The sequence below is a fragment of the Drosophila subobscura genome, chromosome O (assembly GCF_008121235.1).
Source record: "Drosophila subobscura isolate 14011-0131.10 chromosome O, UCBerk_Dsub_1.0, whole genome shotgun sequence".
Classification (NCBI taxonomy): Eukaryota; Metazoa; Arthropoda; class Insecta; order Diptera; family Drosophilidae; genus Drosophila; species Drosophila subobscura.
Window position 1 is genome coordinate 4,858,615 of NC_048533.1, and position 14,424 is coordinate 4,873,038.

At 45.4% G+C, this 14,424-nt stretch overlaps 2 protein-coding genes and 5 non-coding genes across 7 annotated transcripts; 3 read left to right on the forward strand and 4 right to left on the reverse strand.

Moving 5' to 3' along the window:
• Nucleotides 1-34: 34 nt before the first annotated feature.
• On the reverse strand, nt 35-108 carry Trnat-agu. The gene has a single exon. It is a non-coding gene; the product is annotated as a tRNA-Thr (tRNA).
• Nucleotides 109-217: 109 nt separating this feature from the next.
• Trnat-agu lies at nt 218-291 on the reverse strand. The gene has a single exon. It is a non-coding gene; the product is annotated as a tRNA-Thr (tRNA).
• A 604-nt stretch (nt 292-895) lies between these two features.
• On the forward strand, nt 896-1,599 carry LOC117897086 (attacin-A). The gene is made up of 2 exons (XM_034805724.1): nt 896-1,097; nt 1,159-1,599. Exons 1-2 carry the CDS (start codon nt 937-939, stop codon nt 1,541-1,543), a joined length of 546 nt encoding a protein of 181 aa, XP_034661615.1. The 5' UTR covers nt 896-936; the 3' UTR covers nt 1,544-1,599.
• A 1,167-nt stretch (nt 1,600-2,766) lies between these two features.
• Nucleotides 2,767-4,508, forward strand: LOC117897473 (dynein regulatory complex subunit 5). The gene is given in 7 exon segments (XM_034806324.1): nt 2,767-3,006; nt 3,070-3,426; nt 3,523-3,657; nt 3,660-3,699; nt 3,755-3,951; nt 4,009-4,259; nt 4,314-4,508. Coding segments are annotated over 7 exon segments (1,413 nt in total). The 5' UTR covers nt 2,767-2,768.
• A 72-nt stretch (nt 4,509-4,580) lies between these two features.
• On the reverse strand, nt 4,581-4,653 carry Trnav-aac. The gene has a single exon. It is a non-coding gene; the product is annotated as a tRNA-Val (tRNA).
• A 2,156-nt stretch (nt 4,654-6,809) lies between these two features.
• Trnaa-agc lies at nt 6,810-6,882 on the reverse strand. Its single transcript has one exon. It is a non-coding gene; the product is annotated as a tRNA-Ala (tRNA).
• Nucleotides 6,883-7,665: 783 nt separating this feature from the next.
• Nucleotides 7,666-7,737, forward strand: Trnap-ugg. The gene has a single exon. It is a non-coding gene; the product is annotated as a tRNA-Pro (tRNA).
• Nucleotides 7,738-14,424: the final 6,687 nt, after the last annotated feature.

Sequence of the window (14,424 nt, forward strand, 5' to 3'; positions counted from 1 at the left end):
CAAAAAGAAGTAAAGTTGAACCACAATTGCTCAAAGGCCCCGGCGAGATTCGAACTCACGATCTCCTGTTTACTAGACAGGCGCTTTAACCAACTAAGCCACGGCGCCACTTGCTATTTTTTTTTAATTTTCAAAACTTTAATTCTAAAATGATTGTTGTTTAAATGATCAATTAACTAAGTGGTTAAAAAAAAATAGATGAAACACAGATAAGGGAAGGCCCCGGCGAGATTCGAACTCACGATCTCCTGTTTACTAGACAGGCGCTTTAACCAACTAAGCCACGGCGCCAACTGACTCCGGCGTGTCCAAAGAGCAATAATTATTTCTGTCCTTCCGTAAAGAAAATTTGGTGATTAAATAAGTATTTGGAACATTTTAGTTGAATGGAACAGGCCAACAAATAAGTCGCATCCAATTATTAAATATTTGCGAATGTTGGGAATTATATTCTTGATTTTTTATCTATGTATGAAGGTATGTGTCAAGGTATATGATGAGATGGTTGACTAAATAAAGATAAATATAAGTTTTATTTTATGTATATATTATTGCACTTGAGGTGACTCCCCGATGATCCTATTCATTTCTGTCAAAGGGGAAATACAGCTGCATATGTGTGTATCTTGTGGTTTTATGCATGGACGTGGCCCTAATGGGGGATAATACATACCACCAGCCGTGGCTCTTTATTTATTTTTCTTAAGGCATCCCCATTTCATCTGTAGGTTCCCAGCTACGCCCGTGCCTTAATTGATAAGTAGTGCAGATCGTGTAGAGACAACGGCAAGGGAATGTACCGAAATCATGAGTCGAGCGGGGTTCTTTTTGTGACAAAAGATTTCAGCCTATAAAAGCGTTGGCTGATCCTCAGCAGACACTCAGAAGACAAAGTATAGTCCCAGCAGACAGTCAAAAGCATTCAAAGAACACATAATGGATTGTCAGGCAACCGGAAACCCCAAGACAGGAGAGGCCCTCGCCAAATGTGGAGTGACGGTTGGACATGAGCAGGTCAATGCCAGAGCAGGAGTCTTTGCAGCGACCCCGGGCGCTGGCGGGCCCGTCACCAAGGGCGTTTATGGAGCAGTAAATGCGTAGGTCGAGAGTATCCTTTAAGTTCTATCCAATTCTAAATAACTTTCCACCATTCAATAGCAATGGACATGGTCTGTCAGTGCAGCACGGTCATATTGAGGACATTGGTAGCAGCACCACAGCCTCGGCTCAGGCGAGTCTCCTGCACAGCAAGCACACCAATCTCAATGCCACGGGGTATCACAGTCACAGTCGCACACACGATCAGTTTGGCGCGGGACTCAACATGCAGACATCCGGCGGTCATTCCGCCGCATTGGGGGTTAACCGTGTGCCCCAGTTCGATGTGACCACCATGCAGGCCAGTGGCACGGCCAATCTCTACACCTCACCCAGTGGCAACGCCAATCTGAATGCCACCGGCAATGCCATGCGCCACATGAGTGGACCACATCGCGGCAAATCCGACTTTGGCGGCGGACTCAACTTTCGATACGATTTTTAGCGAGTGAAATGTTAACCAAATCCAAATAATTATTGATGATGCTCCAATAAAATGTTAAACAGTAACCGAAAATCGCTTTGGTTGTATTTCCATTGTGGCGCCTGGCTAACATTATTCCTCAAGCGCTCAAACTGCTGTCAATATCCGCATCGATTTCGCATAATTTATCACTCCACATTCGCACAACAACCAAAGGGAGTTCGCTCCTCGAGGAGCAGCCAACCCCATGGCAAACCAATTTTTGGCTAGTCAGCTACCCTCTCGAGCAGGGGCTGGGTCGGGCAACCGTTAAGTGCCATAAAAATAATTCAAAATAAATTGCTTTACATAAAAATTTGGTTCTGCGTGCATGGAAAAAGCGCAACTGTTGGATACTCGTAAGGTGTATAATTTGGCCATAATAATGCGCATCATGGCGGGCACACAGCATCCAGGACTCCCTTGGAGCACACCCATTCAGGGGGTTGGTTATTAATTCTTGGCCAACGCGTCGCATCGTCAAGGCCAAGACATAAATAACGTGGAAATACTTTGCATAAGTATTCGCAGACGCCGCTGAGTCCTAGCTAAGCCCTAAAAATTACACCAGAAAGTCGAAGGGAGAAGCCAAAGCACAAGACAGTCATGTCAGCTGGCCTAATCCTCAGGTGGAGATATCCGCCTTGATTGGCCACAATGAAAGATGCCAAGTCAATATTTTTGATATACCCAAGGTGCCCAAGGTGTGCTGGAGGGGAATGTGGATTGTAGAATTGTAATGTCATGTAATTAGGGTCATAATCGGCTTGCCACTTGTAGCCTTATCGCGTTGTCCCAAACGACTTTGTTATGCAAATGCCAGAGGAGTTCAAAGAAGCCGAAGATAAACCGATGATTTTGCATATTTCTTGAGGTTTAGCAGGAGCTTGAAAATGTTTAAAACTTGTACTTGAATCTCTAAAGAAAACTGATTAGGAAAAGTCTCTTCAAACACGGGGGAATATAAAGTGGAACCAAGTTTCTAGCTGAACAAACTATGCTTCAATTTTACTCTATTCTTTATATACTCTAGCTGTTTCCATCATTGCACCCTTCCCAGCACTCTGCAGGCAAACAAAAGGACCTGCACGTTGACAACCGTTTCCTGGCAACCCAAAAGCCGGACTAATAAACATTGCTTATCCGGCAGCTCCATCAGTGTTTGTATCTGTATCTCTGGTTGACAGCAGCGAGCGACTATTTTCAAATGGATTTCACGTATTGCGAGTTCCCCAGCACCGTCTCCATCGACACCTTCCAGGCCTATTTCAATCTCAAGGATGTCAGGCTGCCCAAAGTCAGCGGTAAATCATGGGACACAAGCCAGACCCCAACCCAGAGCCAGAGCCAGAGCCAGAGCCAGAACGAAGCTCACGAAGGCCAGACAAATCAAGCGAAAAGTCTGCGACATCTTGTGCTGGATGCCATCGTGGAGAACTGGAGCGGTGAGTGGTAGCCCCCACACCCAAAGAACACCAATAGAAAATCTGAATATTTTGCGAGTCTAGAGCTGCCGCTGTTCGAGCAACTGGGACGGCGCGAGGACCGTAACTATATACTCAGTCATCTGGACACAGAGCTACCGCTGCAGTTGCTCAGCTCGCACATTCGTGAGGATTTCTTTTGGGAGCGGGGCTACGAGCAGCGCTGGCGGGCCGCCCCGTTGCAGGCGCGCGGCAGGGAGCGCCGGCCCTGGATTAACATCTACATGGAGCGACATGTGCAGGAGTTTATTGAGAATATGCAAGCCGGCGACTACGAGCAGGAGGGCAACGTGCAGGCCACCTTGGACATCTGTGCGGCGTACATAAATCAATTGGAGATAAATTTCCTACAGCCCTCACCAGCCACCATCGAGGGAAATGGTGAGACCACGAATGGGAGATGCTCTTGCTTACTCCACAGTGGAGTCTTTCATGTCTGAGAGTGCATAATGAGCTTCGGTTCGTTGCAATCTGCAGATCACATTCCGCTTGATTACCTGCTGAGCAATCTGCCGGACTTACGCCAACTGCGACTGAGCTACAGCACCAAGACGGCTGGCTGTAATTACCAAACGGGCTGTAACCAGTTGACACCCAGGGACATACTGCTCCTGGCCAGGGGCTCAGCCAGTGCCACGAGCTGCGACAGTTCTGGTAAGGATTACGGACATCTCTCGATTGTTAATTGATTGTTCTGCTTTATGGTTAGTCTGCACAACACCAAACTGCTGCCATATCAGATGCGGTACCTGGCCCACAGTCTGGACAAGGGCTGTCATCATTTGGGCGCATTGTCTTTCATCCACTGTGCGGTGGGGGATGCGGGCATTCGCGGCTTTCTGGAAACCTGCGGCAGGGAGTCTTTTGGCACCCTGACTGTTTTGGATCTGACCAACAATAAGATCAGTTAGTGGAGCTTCTTTCTATATCTAGCACTCGTTTAATAGAGTTTTCTTCTCTCAGCTGAAGAGGGAGCCTACATCCTCAGTCGCACTCTGCGGCACGTGCCCCTGCAGCGTCTGGTGTTGCGTCTGAATCCCATTCAGAGCGATGGCGCTGCTGCCATCTTCCACACCCTTCAGGCCATGCCCATCGAGGAGCTGGATCTGGGCTCGTGTTGCATTACGGAGACCATTACGAAGCTGTTTATGATGCTGATATGTCAGCACACGACGCTGCTTTGCATCGACATATCCAACAATGCCTTGGGAGAGGTGTGCTCTAAATACCCCTTAATATAAACATCAGCTAACCTCCTTTCTTTGCAGGACTTTGGCAGAAACCTACTAAAGATCGTTGTCTGCAATAAAGTTCTGGAAAAATTTGACTTACGCAATACAGGTCTATCCCTGGATATGCGTCACAAATTCCAAGAATTTCTCACCAAGAATATTGAACGCAAAAAGTACGAGGCCTTGAAGAAGAAGCAACGCGATAAGGTCAAGCTCATGATGAAGATTTAATTAAATATAATTGAATAGAAAAACAAAAAATAAATAATATAAAAGAGAATTCAAAATATAATTCGTTTCGACTGTTTCCGCCCGGGATTGAACCGGGGGCCTTCCGCGTGTTAGGCGGATGTGATAACCACTACACCACGGAAACTGCGATGGACGATGCCTGGCCGAAAGGGAATTTAAGGAGGATAAAATACAAGTTCAGATAGCTCGAAATAGACAGCAAGAATTACTAAATATAGATACAAATAAATATGATAAATACAAATAAGTAAATTGATCAAATTACCTCCCTGCAGCTGCTCCTGCTGCTGTCCTTGCCCACCGTTTTGCACCCTCAAAAGTATTGGAACAACTTAAGCAGCAAACCGTGAACCAACACCGAAGCTTTCAAGCCAACTTTCATTAACCCTCGACCTTCCCTGTTGACTTAAGCCAACAAAAACAATGCTAACCCCATCAAGATGGCAGAGGAACGCCAGCCGCTCCTCGTCTCCCAGTTGCCCTTTTCTAATGGCTTTGCCCCACCCCCAGCCACAACAAAAACACCCAACTAAGTGGGAACACTTGAAAATGAGTTGGATAAAAGGTAGAAAGTTCTTGAAAAAATAAATAAAATAAAAAGGAAATTCCGTTGGTTCCTGTTGTAGTTGTTGTGACTCCTGCTCTCTCCTCCCACTCTTTTTCGTTGGGACTAGTTCTTGTTTGCTTTGGGCTGCTCTTCTTGGCACGAAGAGTGTAAAATTGTTTGTGCTTTTGTTAATGGCATTTTAAGTGCGGTTGGCAGAGAGATGAGAGAAGGAGAAGGAAGGCACAAAGTGTGTGCCATTAATTGGAATAATTTTCATAAGCTTTGCGGTTCAAGGTGGAAGGTAGGGAACAGAAGAGAGATAAGAACGAAGCAAGACATCTGCCATGAAAGATCTTTCATCTGTGTATATCCGTGTAGAAATCCAACATCTTCCTTCATCCTTTACCCCTTTCATCGATTAATACATCTAGACAGATCCCATCTACGAGTGTTCCCATCATTCAGCACCTTTGGTTTTCCCATACATTCGGGTTGGTGTGGTTTGATGCTACTTTTATTGTTGTTGCTATTTTTCAATTAAAATCAAATTGTATTTTTGTCTGGCTGAACTTTTTACTCATTTTCTGGTGATTCTTTTGCTCGTTTTGTTTATTTAGGACCTTGTTTTGTTTATACGCGCAAGTGAAAGACAACACAGACGAAGACCGAACACATCCAACATACAAAAGCTCAGATACAGATACATTCATACGCGCAGATACATATATGATAATTGCGTTTTAAAGTTTGATATGTGGACAAAGTTTTTTTTCTTGTTTTTGACTAAAATGTCCAAGCCACGACCCTCGCCAGCATATTTAGCAGCTCATAAATCTTCAATGGTTTCAGTTTTGTGATTTATAACTTGAGCCACGCCACAAACTTGAGCCAGCCAACAATAAAAAACGAAGCTGCAGGGGCAAAAGTGCCCAAAAGATGCCACAGAAAAGGCAAAGGAAAGTGAGTGAAAGGTAGGGAGAGGGCTTTAAAGATGAAATATATTGAAAATAAACAGCTGGTAAGATTTAATGTACATATGACACCAGCAGGACAGCTTTTTGTATCCTCAAAAACGAGGGAAGAGAGATTCGACACACAGAATCTATCCTACATGTGCCACTGAGCTGTAGGAAATTGTTTGATTGTTTCCAGAATTTGCTGCAAGAAAGGAAATTTTTCTTTGGATCAATTTGAAATTGGTTTTTTCTGCCCTTTAACTTCCCATTTAAAATTGAAGCCTCGGGTGGTCCCTTTATAATCCCTCAAACTGTCCGCTGCCAGCCTCAATTAGTTTGCGCGCCTAATTGTCATATTTTTCTTTTCGGGCCTTTCCTTGCCCTCCGTCCAGATAATTGCATTTGGTGTGGGCCCTTGTGGGAGTGGCTGTTTGTGCCGTGGCATGCCTCGCAAACTTTGGACAGTTATCATCATTATTTATGATATTTCTTTTTATTTTTTCGCCCAGGCAAAGGGGTTAAATGCGCCAAATGGGCATGCAAAACTTTTCAAATTAAATTAAAAGCATGCCCAGAAAGTGCCAGGAGACAAAGCACAAATCTGATGAGTCAGCTGCGCTCTGTGAAAAATTATGAAAGCAACTGCTGCCGGCACTTAAAAGTCAATAAATCAGCAAAGCGCTGATGAGGGTACGTTTAATTGAATAGGGCTAAAAAATGGGAGAAATTCAGCTTTAAATCAAAAAAGAAAAAAATACAAAAAAGAATTTATCCTCCTGGAGATGCGGGGCATCGATCCCCGTACCTCTCACATGCTAAGCGAGCGCTCTACCATCTGAGCTACATCCCCTTGGTGAAACACGTTGATTTCGAGGGGCTTATAAGATACAGATCAATGTGCATATCTTTTGGTGACAATTAACCCTTTGAGCGTAAAATGGATTTGTTTACCTGGAGGAATGTTCAAAGATTTGTAGGTGGTGATACACCACGTTTTACTTTTTTTTTTGTCTGGACGTTGATATGCAATGACTGCACCATCAAGTGGCCCATGCGACACCAAGCCAAAGCCTGTTACGCGCGGAACCCAGCAGAACGCAGCGCTCCTCCCGCCCAACCGACCGAGGGGCGCTGCCGCATGACGCGCGGCGCGATTAACCGAACCGGTCGCGAGCCATATACCATAATAATAGCTGATAATATTAGTTTGAATCAATAATTAAATATTGATCTTGGCATCAGATAAGACACAGTTGAAAACAATTTAAAATGCTCGCTTTAAGATTTAAACTCTCTCAGCAAAATGTCCAAATAAGTTCATTTATTTACTGTCATCTGAAATATACGATTTGGCCAACACGGGTTAAGGTTAGCCCATCGGAATTATGCATGAATGCAGCTCTCAGCCATAGGAGAAACGATCGAAACCGGCTTGTTGACTCCAACTTGTTTCAACCTCATTAGTCGCTGCCTCATTATGCATGCTGAAGATGTTTCCATTAGTTGGACAAGCGCCCAGTGTATCCATTAGTTCGCTGCAAAGATACCCACTATCTTTTGTTTGCTTGCGGATGTATCTTTGAGATAAAATTGGTACCTAAAAAATGCAACTGGCTGTGATTTGGCTATGTGCGGCTCAATGGTCTAGGGGTATGATTCTCGCTTTGGGTGCGAGAGGTCCCGGGTTCAAATCCCGGTTGAGCCCTCAACTCCACTTTTTGCCATGCCCACAGCCCACAGCCCACATTCGCACACATCCTGCCATGCCCTGCCCAGCGGGTCTCTGTAAGAGTAAACAATAATCATTTATATACGTTACATGCTGTGACAATGTGACTTTATGGCCAATACAATAGATAAAAATTCAATTCAGGATTGTTTTACTCTCCTTCCCCCACACCCTCGTCTGGGCCTGACGTTTTTATGATTATTTCACTCCTTCACTTCGGTTTGTTTGGTTTGCCGGATGACAAATTTGCATATCCCCCGCGTGTGTGTGTCGGGCGTTTGTCCTTACATACAATATGACAGCCTTGGGAATATCGCAGAGCCAAGACGCAATCTCAATGCCAATCGCATGATGTGAGAATTGCCACCAAGGACCAAGGCCTCTCCTCCTCCAGCCCATTGCTGCTGCTGTCATTGTCTAAACAATAAAGAATAATCTCTTTGGACCTGGTACGAGCAGAAGTTTGCCTCCCAAGCATTGGAATGCTGCCACGTTTTATTGCCTGTAATTTGCATGCAAGTTGGGGCATTGAGTAACTTTTTCCTTTTACGAGCCGAGTCGTACGGCTTTAAGGCGCTCAAATGATGCGTGCAGCGATGGTTGAGTTCTTTCCAGTCTGTTCCAAACAGACTGCCAAGTGAAGTGCAAAGTTCGATCGGCTGTGGATTAGTCAGACTGCAGTGGGAAATAAAGCGATTAGAGCAGAGTTTTTGTTTCAGTAAATCAAAGAAAAGGCTGTTGATCTTGGTTATTGGAATATTATAATTGAGATTGAACCTTCTGCAATGCATTTTGTAGTTAAATCTTGGAGTTGGAGGCTTAAGCTCTGCTTGCTTACTTGTCAGATATTTCTCAGGGTAAGGCATCAAATAGTCAGCCAAAGTATCTGTTTGATCAGGATGAAGATCTGATGCCTTCACATCTGTTTCCATGCACAGTTCTGGAGCTCTTTCCAGTTGTTTCCTCCACTTGCATAGGACTTAGCCGAACCCTTCTACTCTTCTGTTCCCCCTAACACTGAACTACCTTATTCCTGCCCACTTCCAGGTGCCTTTTAAATAAAATATATGCTCCTGCAGCATTCTCGACGATGTGCAAATACTTCGCTGCCATTTCAGTGCTGCCCTGACTTGCTGTCAGTGCGTATTAATCAGGGGGAAACCTTTTCTGACAGCTCTTTGGCCGGACAGTATTTGCCAATCAATTGCCACAAACACAAATTGTCCATTTTCCTGTCGCCCTGTGGGTCGCCCCGTTGCCGAAGCGGAAGGAATTTTAAAATTCAAATATAAAATAAAATGCCCAATTGAAATCGGTTACAATGAAAACTTCACTCCCAGTGCCCGCTGCCAGTCGCTGGCAGTAGTCTGTGTTCGGTTTTCCACAATTTCACACCCACAATGAACCCAAGATGATGGTAGCAGATGGCCGCAGGGGCAGTGACAAACCGAAGCGGGTTGAAGCATTTTTGTATATCGGAAGACCGCAGCAAATAATATTGAAACTGCCGTAGACAATTGTGTGTGCACAGGGGGACGGACCCGCACTTGAGGTCGCTGACTAAATGGCCAAAATGAAAATGAAAATTAAAATGAAAACGAAAATCAACTGAGTCGGAATGGAGAGTGTCGGCTTGGCTCTGCTTTGGATATTCATTTGCATGGCATACGAAATGCGAAATTCCTTGCCGGGGAGACGACTCTTTATTAAAAAAGTTGGACTCGCCTCCTCCAGCGACTCCTGCTGCTGAAAAAAGCCAATTAAATGCAAGAATCTTTTGGACTTTGGTTACGGGTGTTAGAGTATATCTCTACCCCTGCTGCGGTCTCTCCCGTCTCGCTCTCATTAGCACAATTCATTGTCAAGCATGCTGGCGCATATATCAAATGACCCAACAAAGTAGGCAACGCCACGGAGCAAAACGAGTGGCCAGGATGTGCAGGCTAGGCCTCACAAATTATGAGCACTATCATCAGGGCATCAGGCATCAGGCATCAGGCATCAAGGGGAGCGGCATAATCCACTGTGAAAATGTACAAATGATTTGCCTTAACGCCCGGCAACAGGCCAGCAAATTGCAACAGTCCAAACCCAAATCCTCCCCCCTGCCCCCTCCTGCTTGTGGTCATTCCTGCTAAGTGGACAAATCTACCACAAATACGAAAATCACCCTCATTATGGCCAAGAGCGTAAAATTCCTCGTTGGCGTTTTATTTTTCCTCCTTTTCACATTTATTTTTCCTTCTTTTTTTGTGTTGTTTTGTTATCGCAATGTCGACAAGACCACTGGCCATGTTCCCAGTAGAGACAACAGCCAGTCTGTTTATCCCCTGCCCAACAGCCAAAAAAAAACAGGCGACAATGTTCACGAGTCGCAGTGGCAGTCCCAGTGCCAGTCCAAGTCCCAGCCTCAGTCCAGTCCAGTTCCCTTCGCTCTTTGTGAGGCTGGACCGCTGTCAGCAGGACTGACACTAAAGTGGTTTAAGGCGATAAGATGCCTGCGGCTTGCTCTCACTCTCACTCACACTCTCCCTATCCATGCACACACCATCTTTCCATATCTGTCTATGTCTGCTGGACACTGGGCGCGCAGGAGCTTCGGGTGTGGGTGCGGACAACGCGGTTTCATATGACACACGGGTAATGAGTGATGCGGGAGCACTGGCGCTGATGGGTAGAATATGCTAATAGAAAGAGCTTGGGCAGGGGAACAGATGTGTGCCCTGAGGATTGGGGGTATAGGAAAACGTAGAAAGAGCGAGTGAAAAGAGCGAGATCTGGCAGATCTTTTGCATCCTAAATCTCTCCACAGACCTAAGCCAATCCGTTTGCCATTTCATTAAGTCTTGAGTTCATTATTTCCCTTTTGCCACAACCCAGAGGTTGTTCAATCTACTCCATTCATTTCCCTGCCCTTCCTGCCAGCAGAAACTCATCTCGTGCAACTTCCACCCAGTCCACGCTGAGCAGCCATGCGGCTCCACCATTTAATGACAACTGTAGATTACGCGTACAACTTGCTGCTTATGGGAAATCGCTCGAACAAGCAGAAATCAATCGATTGGCCACCGTCGTCCTCGTCCTCGTCCTCGTCCCTCCCCGTGCACCCTTAGTAGCTGCTGCTAAAATCCAATTGCTATCCCCCAAGAAATGGATAGAAATTATATGCAATACCAACTCCGACTCCCCATCTTTGGGCTTTTCCATTTATTACAACTAAGTAGACACAACAACAACAACAACAACGGCAAGTGGACCAGTGTGTGGGGAGGGGATTGGGTTTTGGGTGCTTCTTCCCCATTTTGCGACTGCTTCTTTCGGGTAGTTTCTGCGGCTAAATGGTTTGAGCGATAAATAATGTCCGTTTGTACTTTTAAACGACTTCCTTTCATTTGTTTTTTTGTCCGCTCTGCCCATCGCCCGTCTGCTCCGACGACTGTTGTTCAAATTGTTTCAACGCCAATACATAATAGCCGCCCCGCCCACAAAAGACCTGAGCAGAATGGGCAGGAAAACAAGCCGTCAAAGATAGCAATCTTCGATTTTACTCCAGTGTTTTTTCTTGCTGTTGTGGAGCTCCTTTTTTCCACTGGGGGGTTTCATTTACTGCTTGTTGTTGCTGGACTGGCACTGCTGCTGCTGCGGCTGTTCAATTGATGTTCCTGCGGGATAAGGACGAATGGGAAATGGTAGAAGGGAAACGGCAGAGCAGTATTGGAGCTGCGATTCTGGCTGTTCTGTTGGTTGCTACACAGTGCGAAAAATGTGGATACTGGCAACTGGAAGATCTTGGGATTGAAATTTAGCTGAAAAACATTTTTAGTTTGATTTAAAATAATTCCATAACTGGAATTGAGTTCTTGTTGCATTTTAAATGAAACTAATTGATGGTTGGGTCAGTAAATAATCTTTTCCAGCCACCAAATATTTTCAAAATAAATCCTTGTAATTACTGTGTATTTTTGCTGCAAGTTGTTTTTGTTTCTGTTGCTTTTTGTGTGGCATATAAATCGTTTTATTTCGAAAGCGGCATTATTGAGGATTGGATGACGCCTGTAGGAAGTGATTCCTGTTGTTGTTGCTGTTGTTGCCGTTGCTGTTGTGTCGCGCTTGAGGTTCCCCGGGAAGATAAATGGCTCACTTAGCTATCCGCAACCTCCTGCACTCCCTCCCTCTCTCTCTCTCTGCCCCTCGCTGGCTGCCTGGCAGCAAAAAACATCCTCATCATCGTGATAGGTGTGTGCGGTTTAACGCTTCAGCTTTCTGTGTGTGTGTGGAATGGAACGTGTCCCGTCACGTGGAGTGGACTTGACAGTTGACTCGGGGGAGCCTAAGACCAAGACTAAGACTGACAAATAAAGGTGACTTTATCCAGGGGGGAGTTTCCCTCGTGCTCCTTTCTGTTCAGTCGGCAACTGATGGCGCGAGATTAGCTGTGGGCTTGCAGAGAGAAACTCAAAATGAAGAGGTTCCATGTGATGTTGGGTTTATTTGGGATAGCGAAATGTAGGAGAAAGTGATGCTGAAATTGGTGAGATCTTATAGAGTCCGGGAGTGCCTTTTCCTTCTTTTTAAATGCCATCGCAGAACCCATATAAAAGTTATATTGAATTAAGACACTCTAACTGCCTTGAAGTACCACCAAAAACTATCCATAGATCATCGTGAAGCCATTAATTATCTCTATTTATTTCTATATTTGTTTCCAAATTGATCTAACGACTTCCTTCCCCCATGTACTCTCAGCTCTCGGCTTTAGCTTATCAATAACTCAATTAAGTCCTGCAGTGGCCATACCCTAGACCCGCTTGAGACAGTCTCAGCTCCAGTCGAAGAAGGACAAGCAGGACACACACACACATCCATTCCGTCAAAGACGCTAGACATGGACCTGGAGCATTGCTCATCCTGCGGCCATGCAGAGCATTGTGCACACACAGACACATAAATCAAACAATAAGTACTCTTTATTATTATTATTTGCACTTTTTGCATGCACGGTATTTGCCTAAGCATCCCCGGCCACAACCGCAGAGCCAACAAATATATAATGGAGCATACTTCAACTTGGCTTATTGAATAAGTCAGCAGTGAGCAGTCGGCAGTCGGCAGTCAGCAGTCGGCAGTCGGCCGTCGGCAGTCGTTGGAGTCAGCCACCTCAGAGAACTTCAATAACAACACTCTCTTCCCTCGGAAAATCCCCGAAAAACTTTCAAGCGACGCCCCGTCGTTTCACAAATGCCACGCCCACACCACACACACATAGAAGCAGCAGGAGCAGGAAGAGGAAGCAGCAGCAGCAGCAGCGTCCTCCAGCGAGACATCCATCCTCTCCTGCCGCTCCTGCTACAGAATTTCCCAACAGAAACAACATAATTTGCATAAAATTGACGTTAAAGGTTACCAGCGATGGAGGCAGGGGGCAGGGGGCAGGCCACAAACATTTACTTAGGCGCCTCATGGAATTCTTTTCTCATTTTTGTTTCCCCCCCCGGAGCACACAGAAAGTGCTCATATTAATAACCTTAAATCAATTCCATTATAGCAACGGGGAAACCCTTGAAAAACATGCGTTAAATTAATTTTCCTTTTATTTGGCAGGCAAAAAGGGTTCCAACAAATTCCGCTACAAATTTGCATGCGTGTAAAAACGCGCGCGTTGGGGCTCCTTTTTTTAGCGTTTTTTAACGCGTCTGTGGGCGGCACTCATAAACGCATTAATTAAAGCAGTAAAGCCACAAAGGTGGTGGAGAGGGGGGGGGCTGACGCAACCGCAAGAGATCTGTAAATTATCTATATAACTCGATTAGCGTCATATGCGAGCAGATATTCGCAGGCAGCTAACTGTTTTGGCTGCTCCTTTTGGCATTTAAACTAATTAATTAGCAGAAATTTGCAGGCGTTGAAATGTTCGCCGACAGAAAAAGAAAACATGCATAAATCTTGTCGCACACCAGGACATCACACACACACCCAAATGTATGAAGACAGCAAAGGCCCACGGGGCGTATGCGAAGTTTGTGTGTGTGTGGAAGGACAGCAGATTGCGCATACGGCGTGTGGGCGGGCCCAACATTTCCGTTTATGTGAAGCAGATTTCAGGCCTAGGAAGTGAGAGCCTAAAAGGAGTTGTAGAAATATTAAAAGGGGATTTTAATGATGCAAAAGAACTGAAACTCTGGGCAGCAATTCTGAGTAGATTTTTGCCAAAAAAGAAAGAAATGCAAAAAATGCTACAAACATTAATGCCCGATCCCACACCATTATGTATGTATAATTATATACATTTAATTTATTGGCCGCACAAGAGCAAGAGCGAAACAAACAAATCCCCAAAACCCGCAGCTAATTTCAGCTGAAGTCAAGCGTGCAAAAGCGATTACCCCAAAACGGACTTAACTTTTGTGTTCGCAGAGAGCAGAGCGTGGCCAAAACAGCTTTCGTGGCCAAAACAGCAAACAGATAAGCGGGCAGCGGGCAGCGGGCAGCGAACAGCGAACAGTCAAAATAATAAACTCGCTGACCAGCCACACAGCAAAAGTGTTTCTGGGGGTGCGCTCGAGAGTGAAAGGCAATGCGATGATAACGCACTGATAATGCACGAAAAGGGTCCAAAGGGATGTACCCTAACAGGCCATAAAGCGTGGCCGAGGGGTCCCTGGG

Bases quoted from the DNA above. Each gene is read 5' to 3' on its own strand.
- LOC117897086 (XM_034805724.1), top strand. From the start codon at position 937: ATGGATTGTCAGGCAACCGGAAACCCCAAGACAGGAGAGGCCCTCGCC. The intron at 1,098-1,158 runs GTAGGTCGAGAG...ACCATTCAATAG, and splicing joins GTTTATGGAGCAGTAAATGC to CAATGGACATGGTCTGTCAG.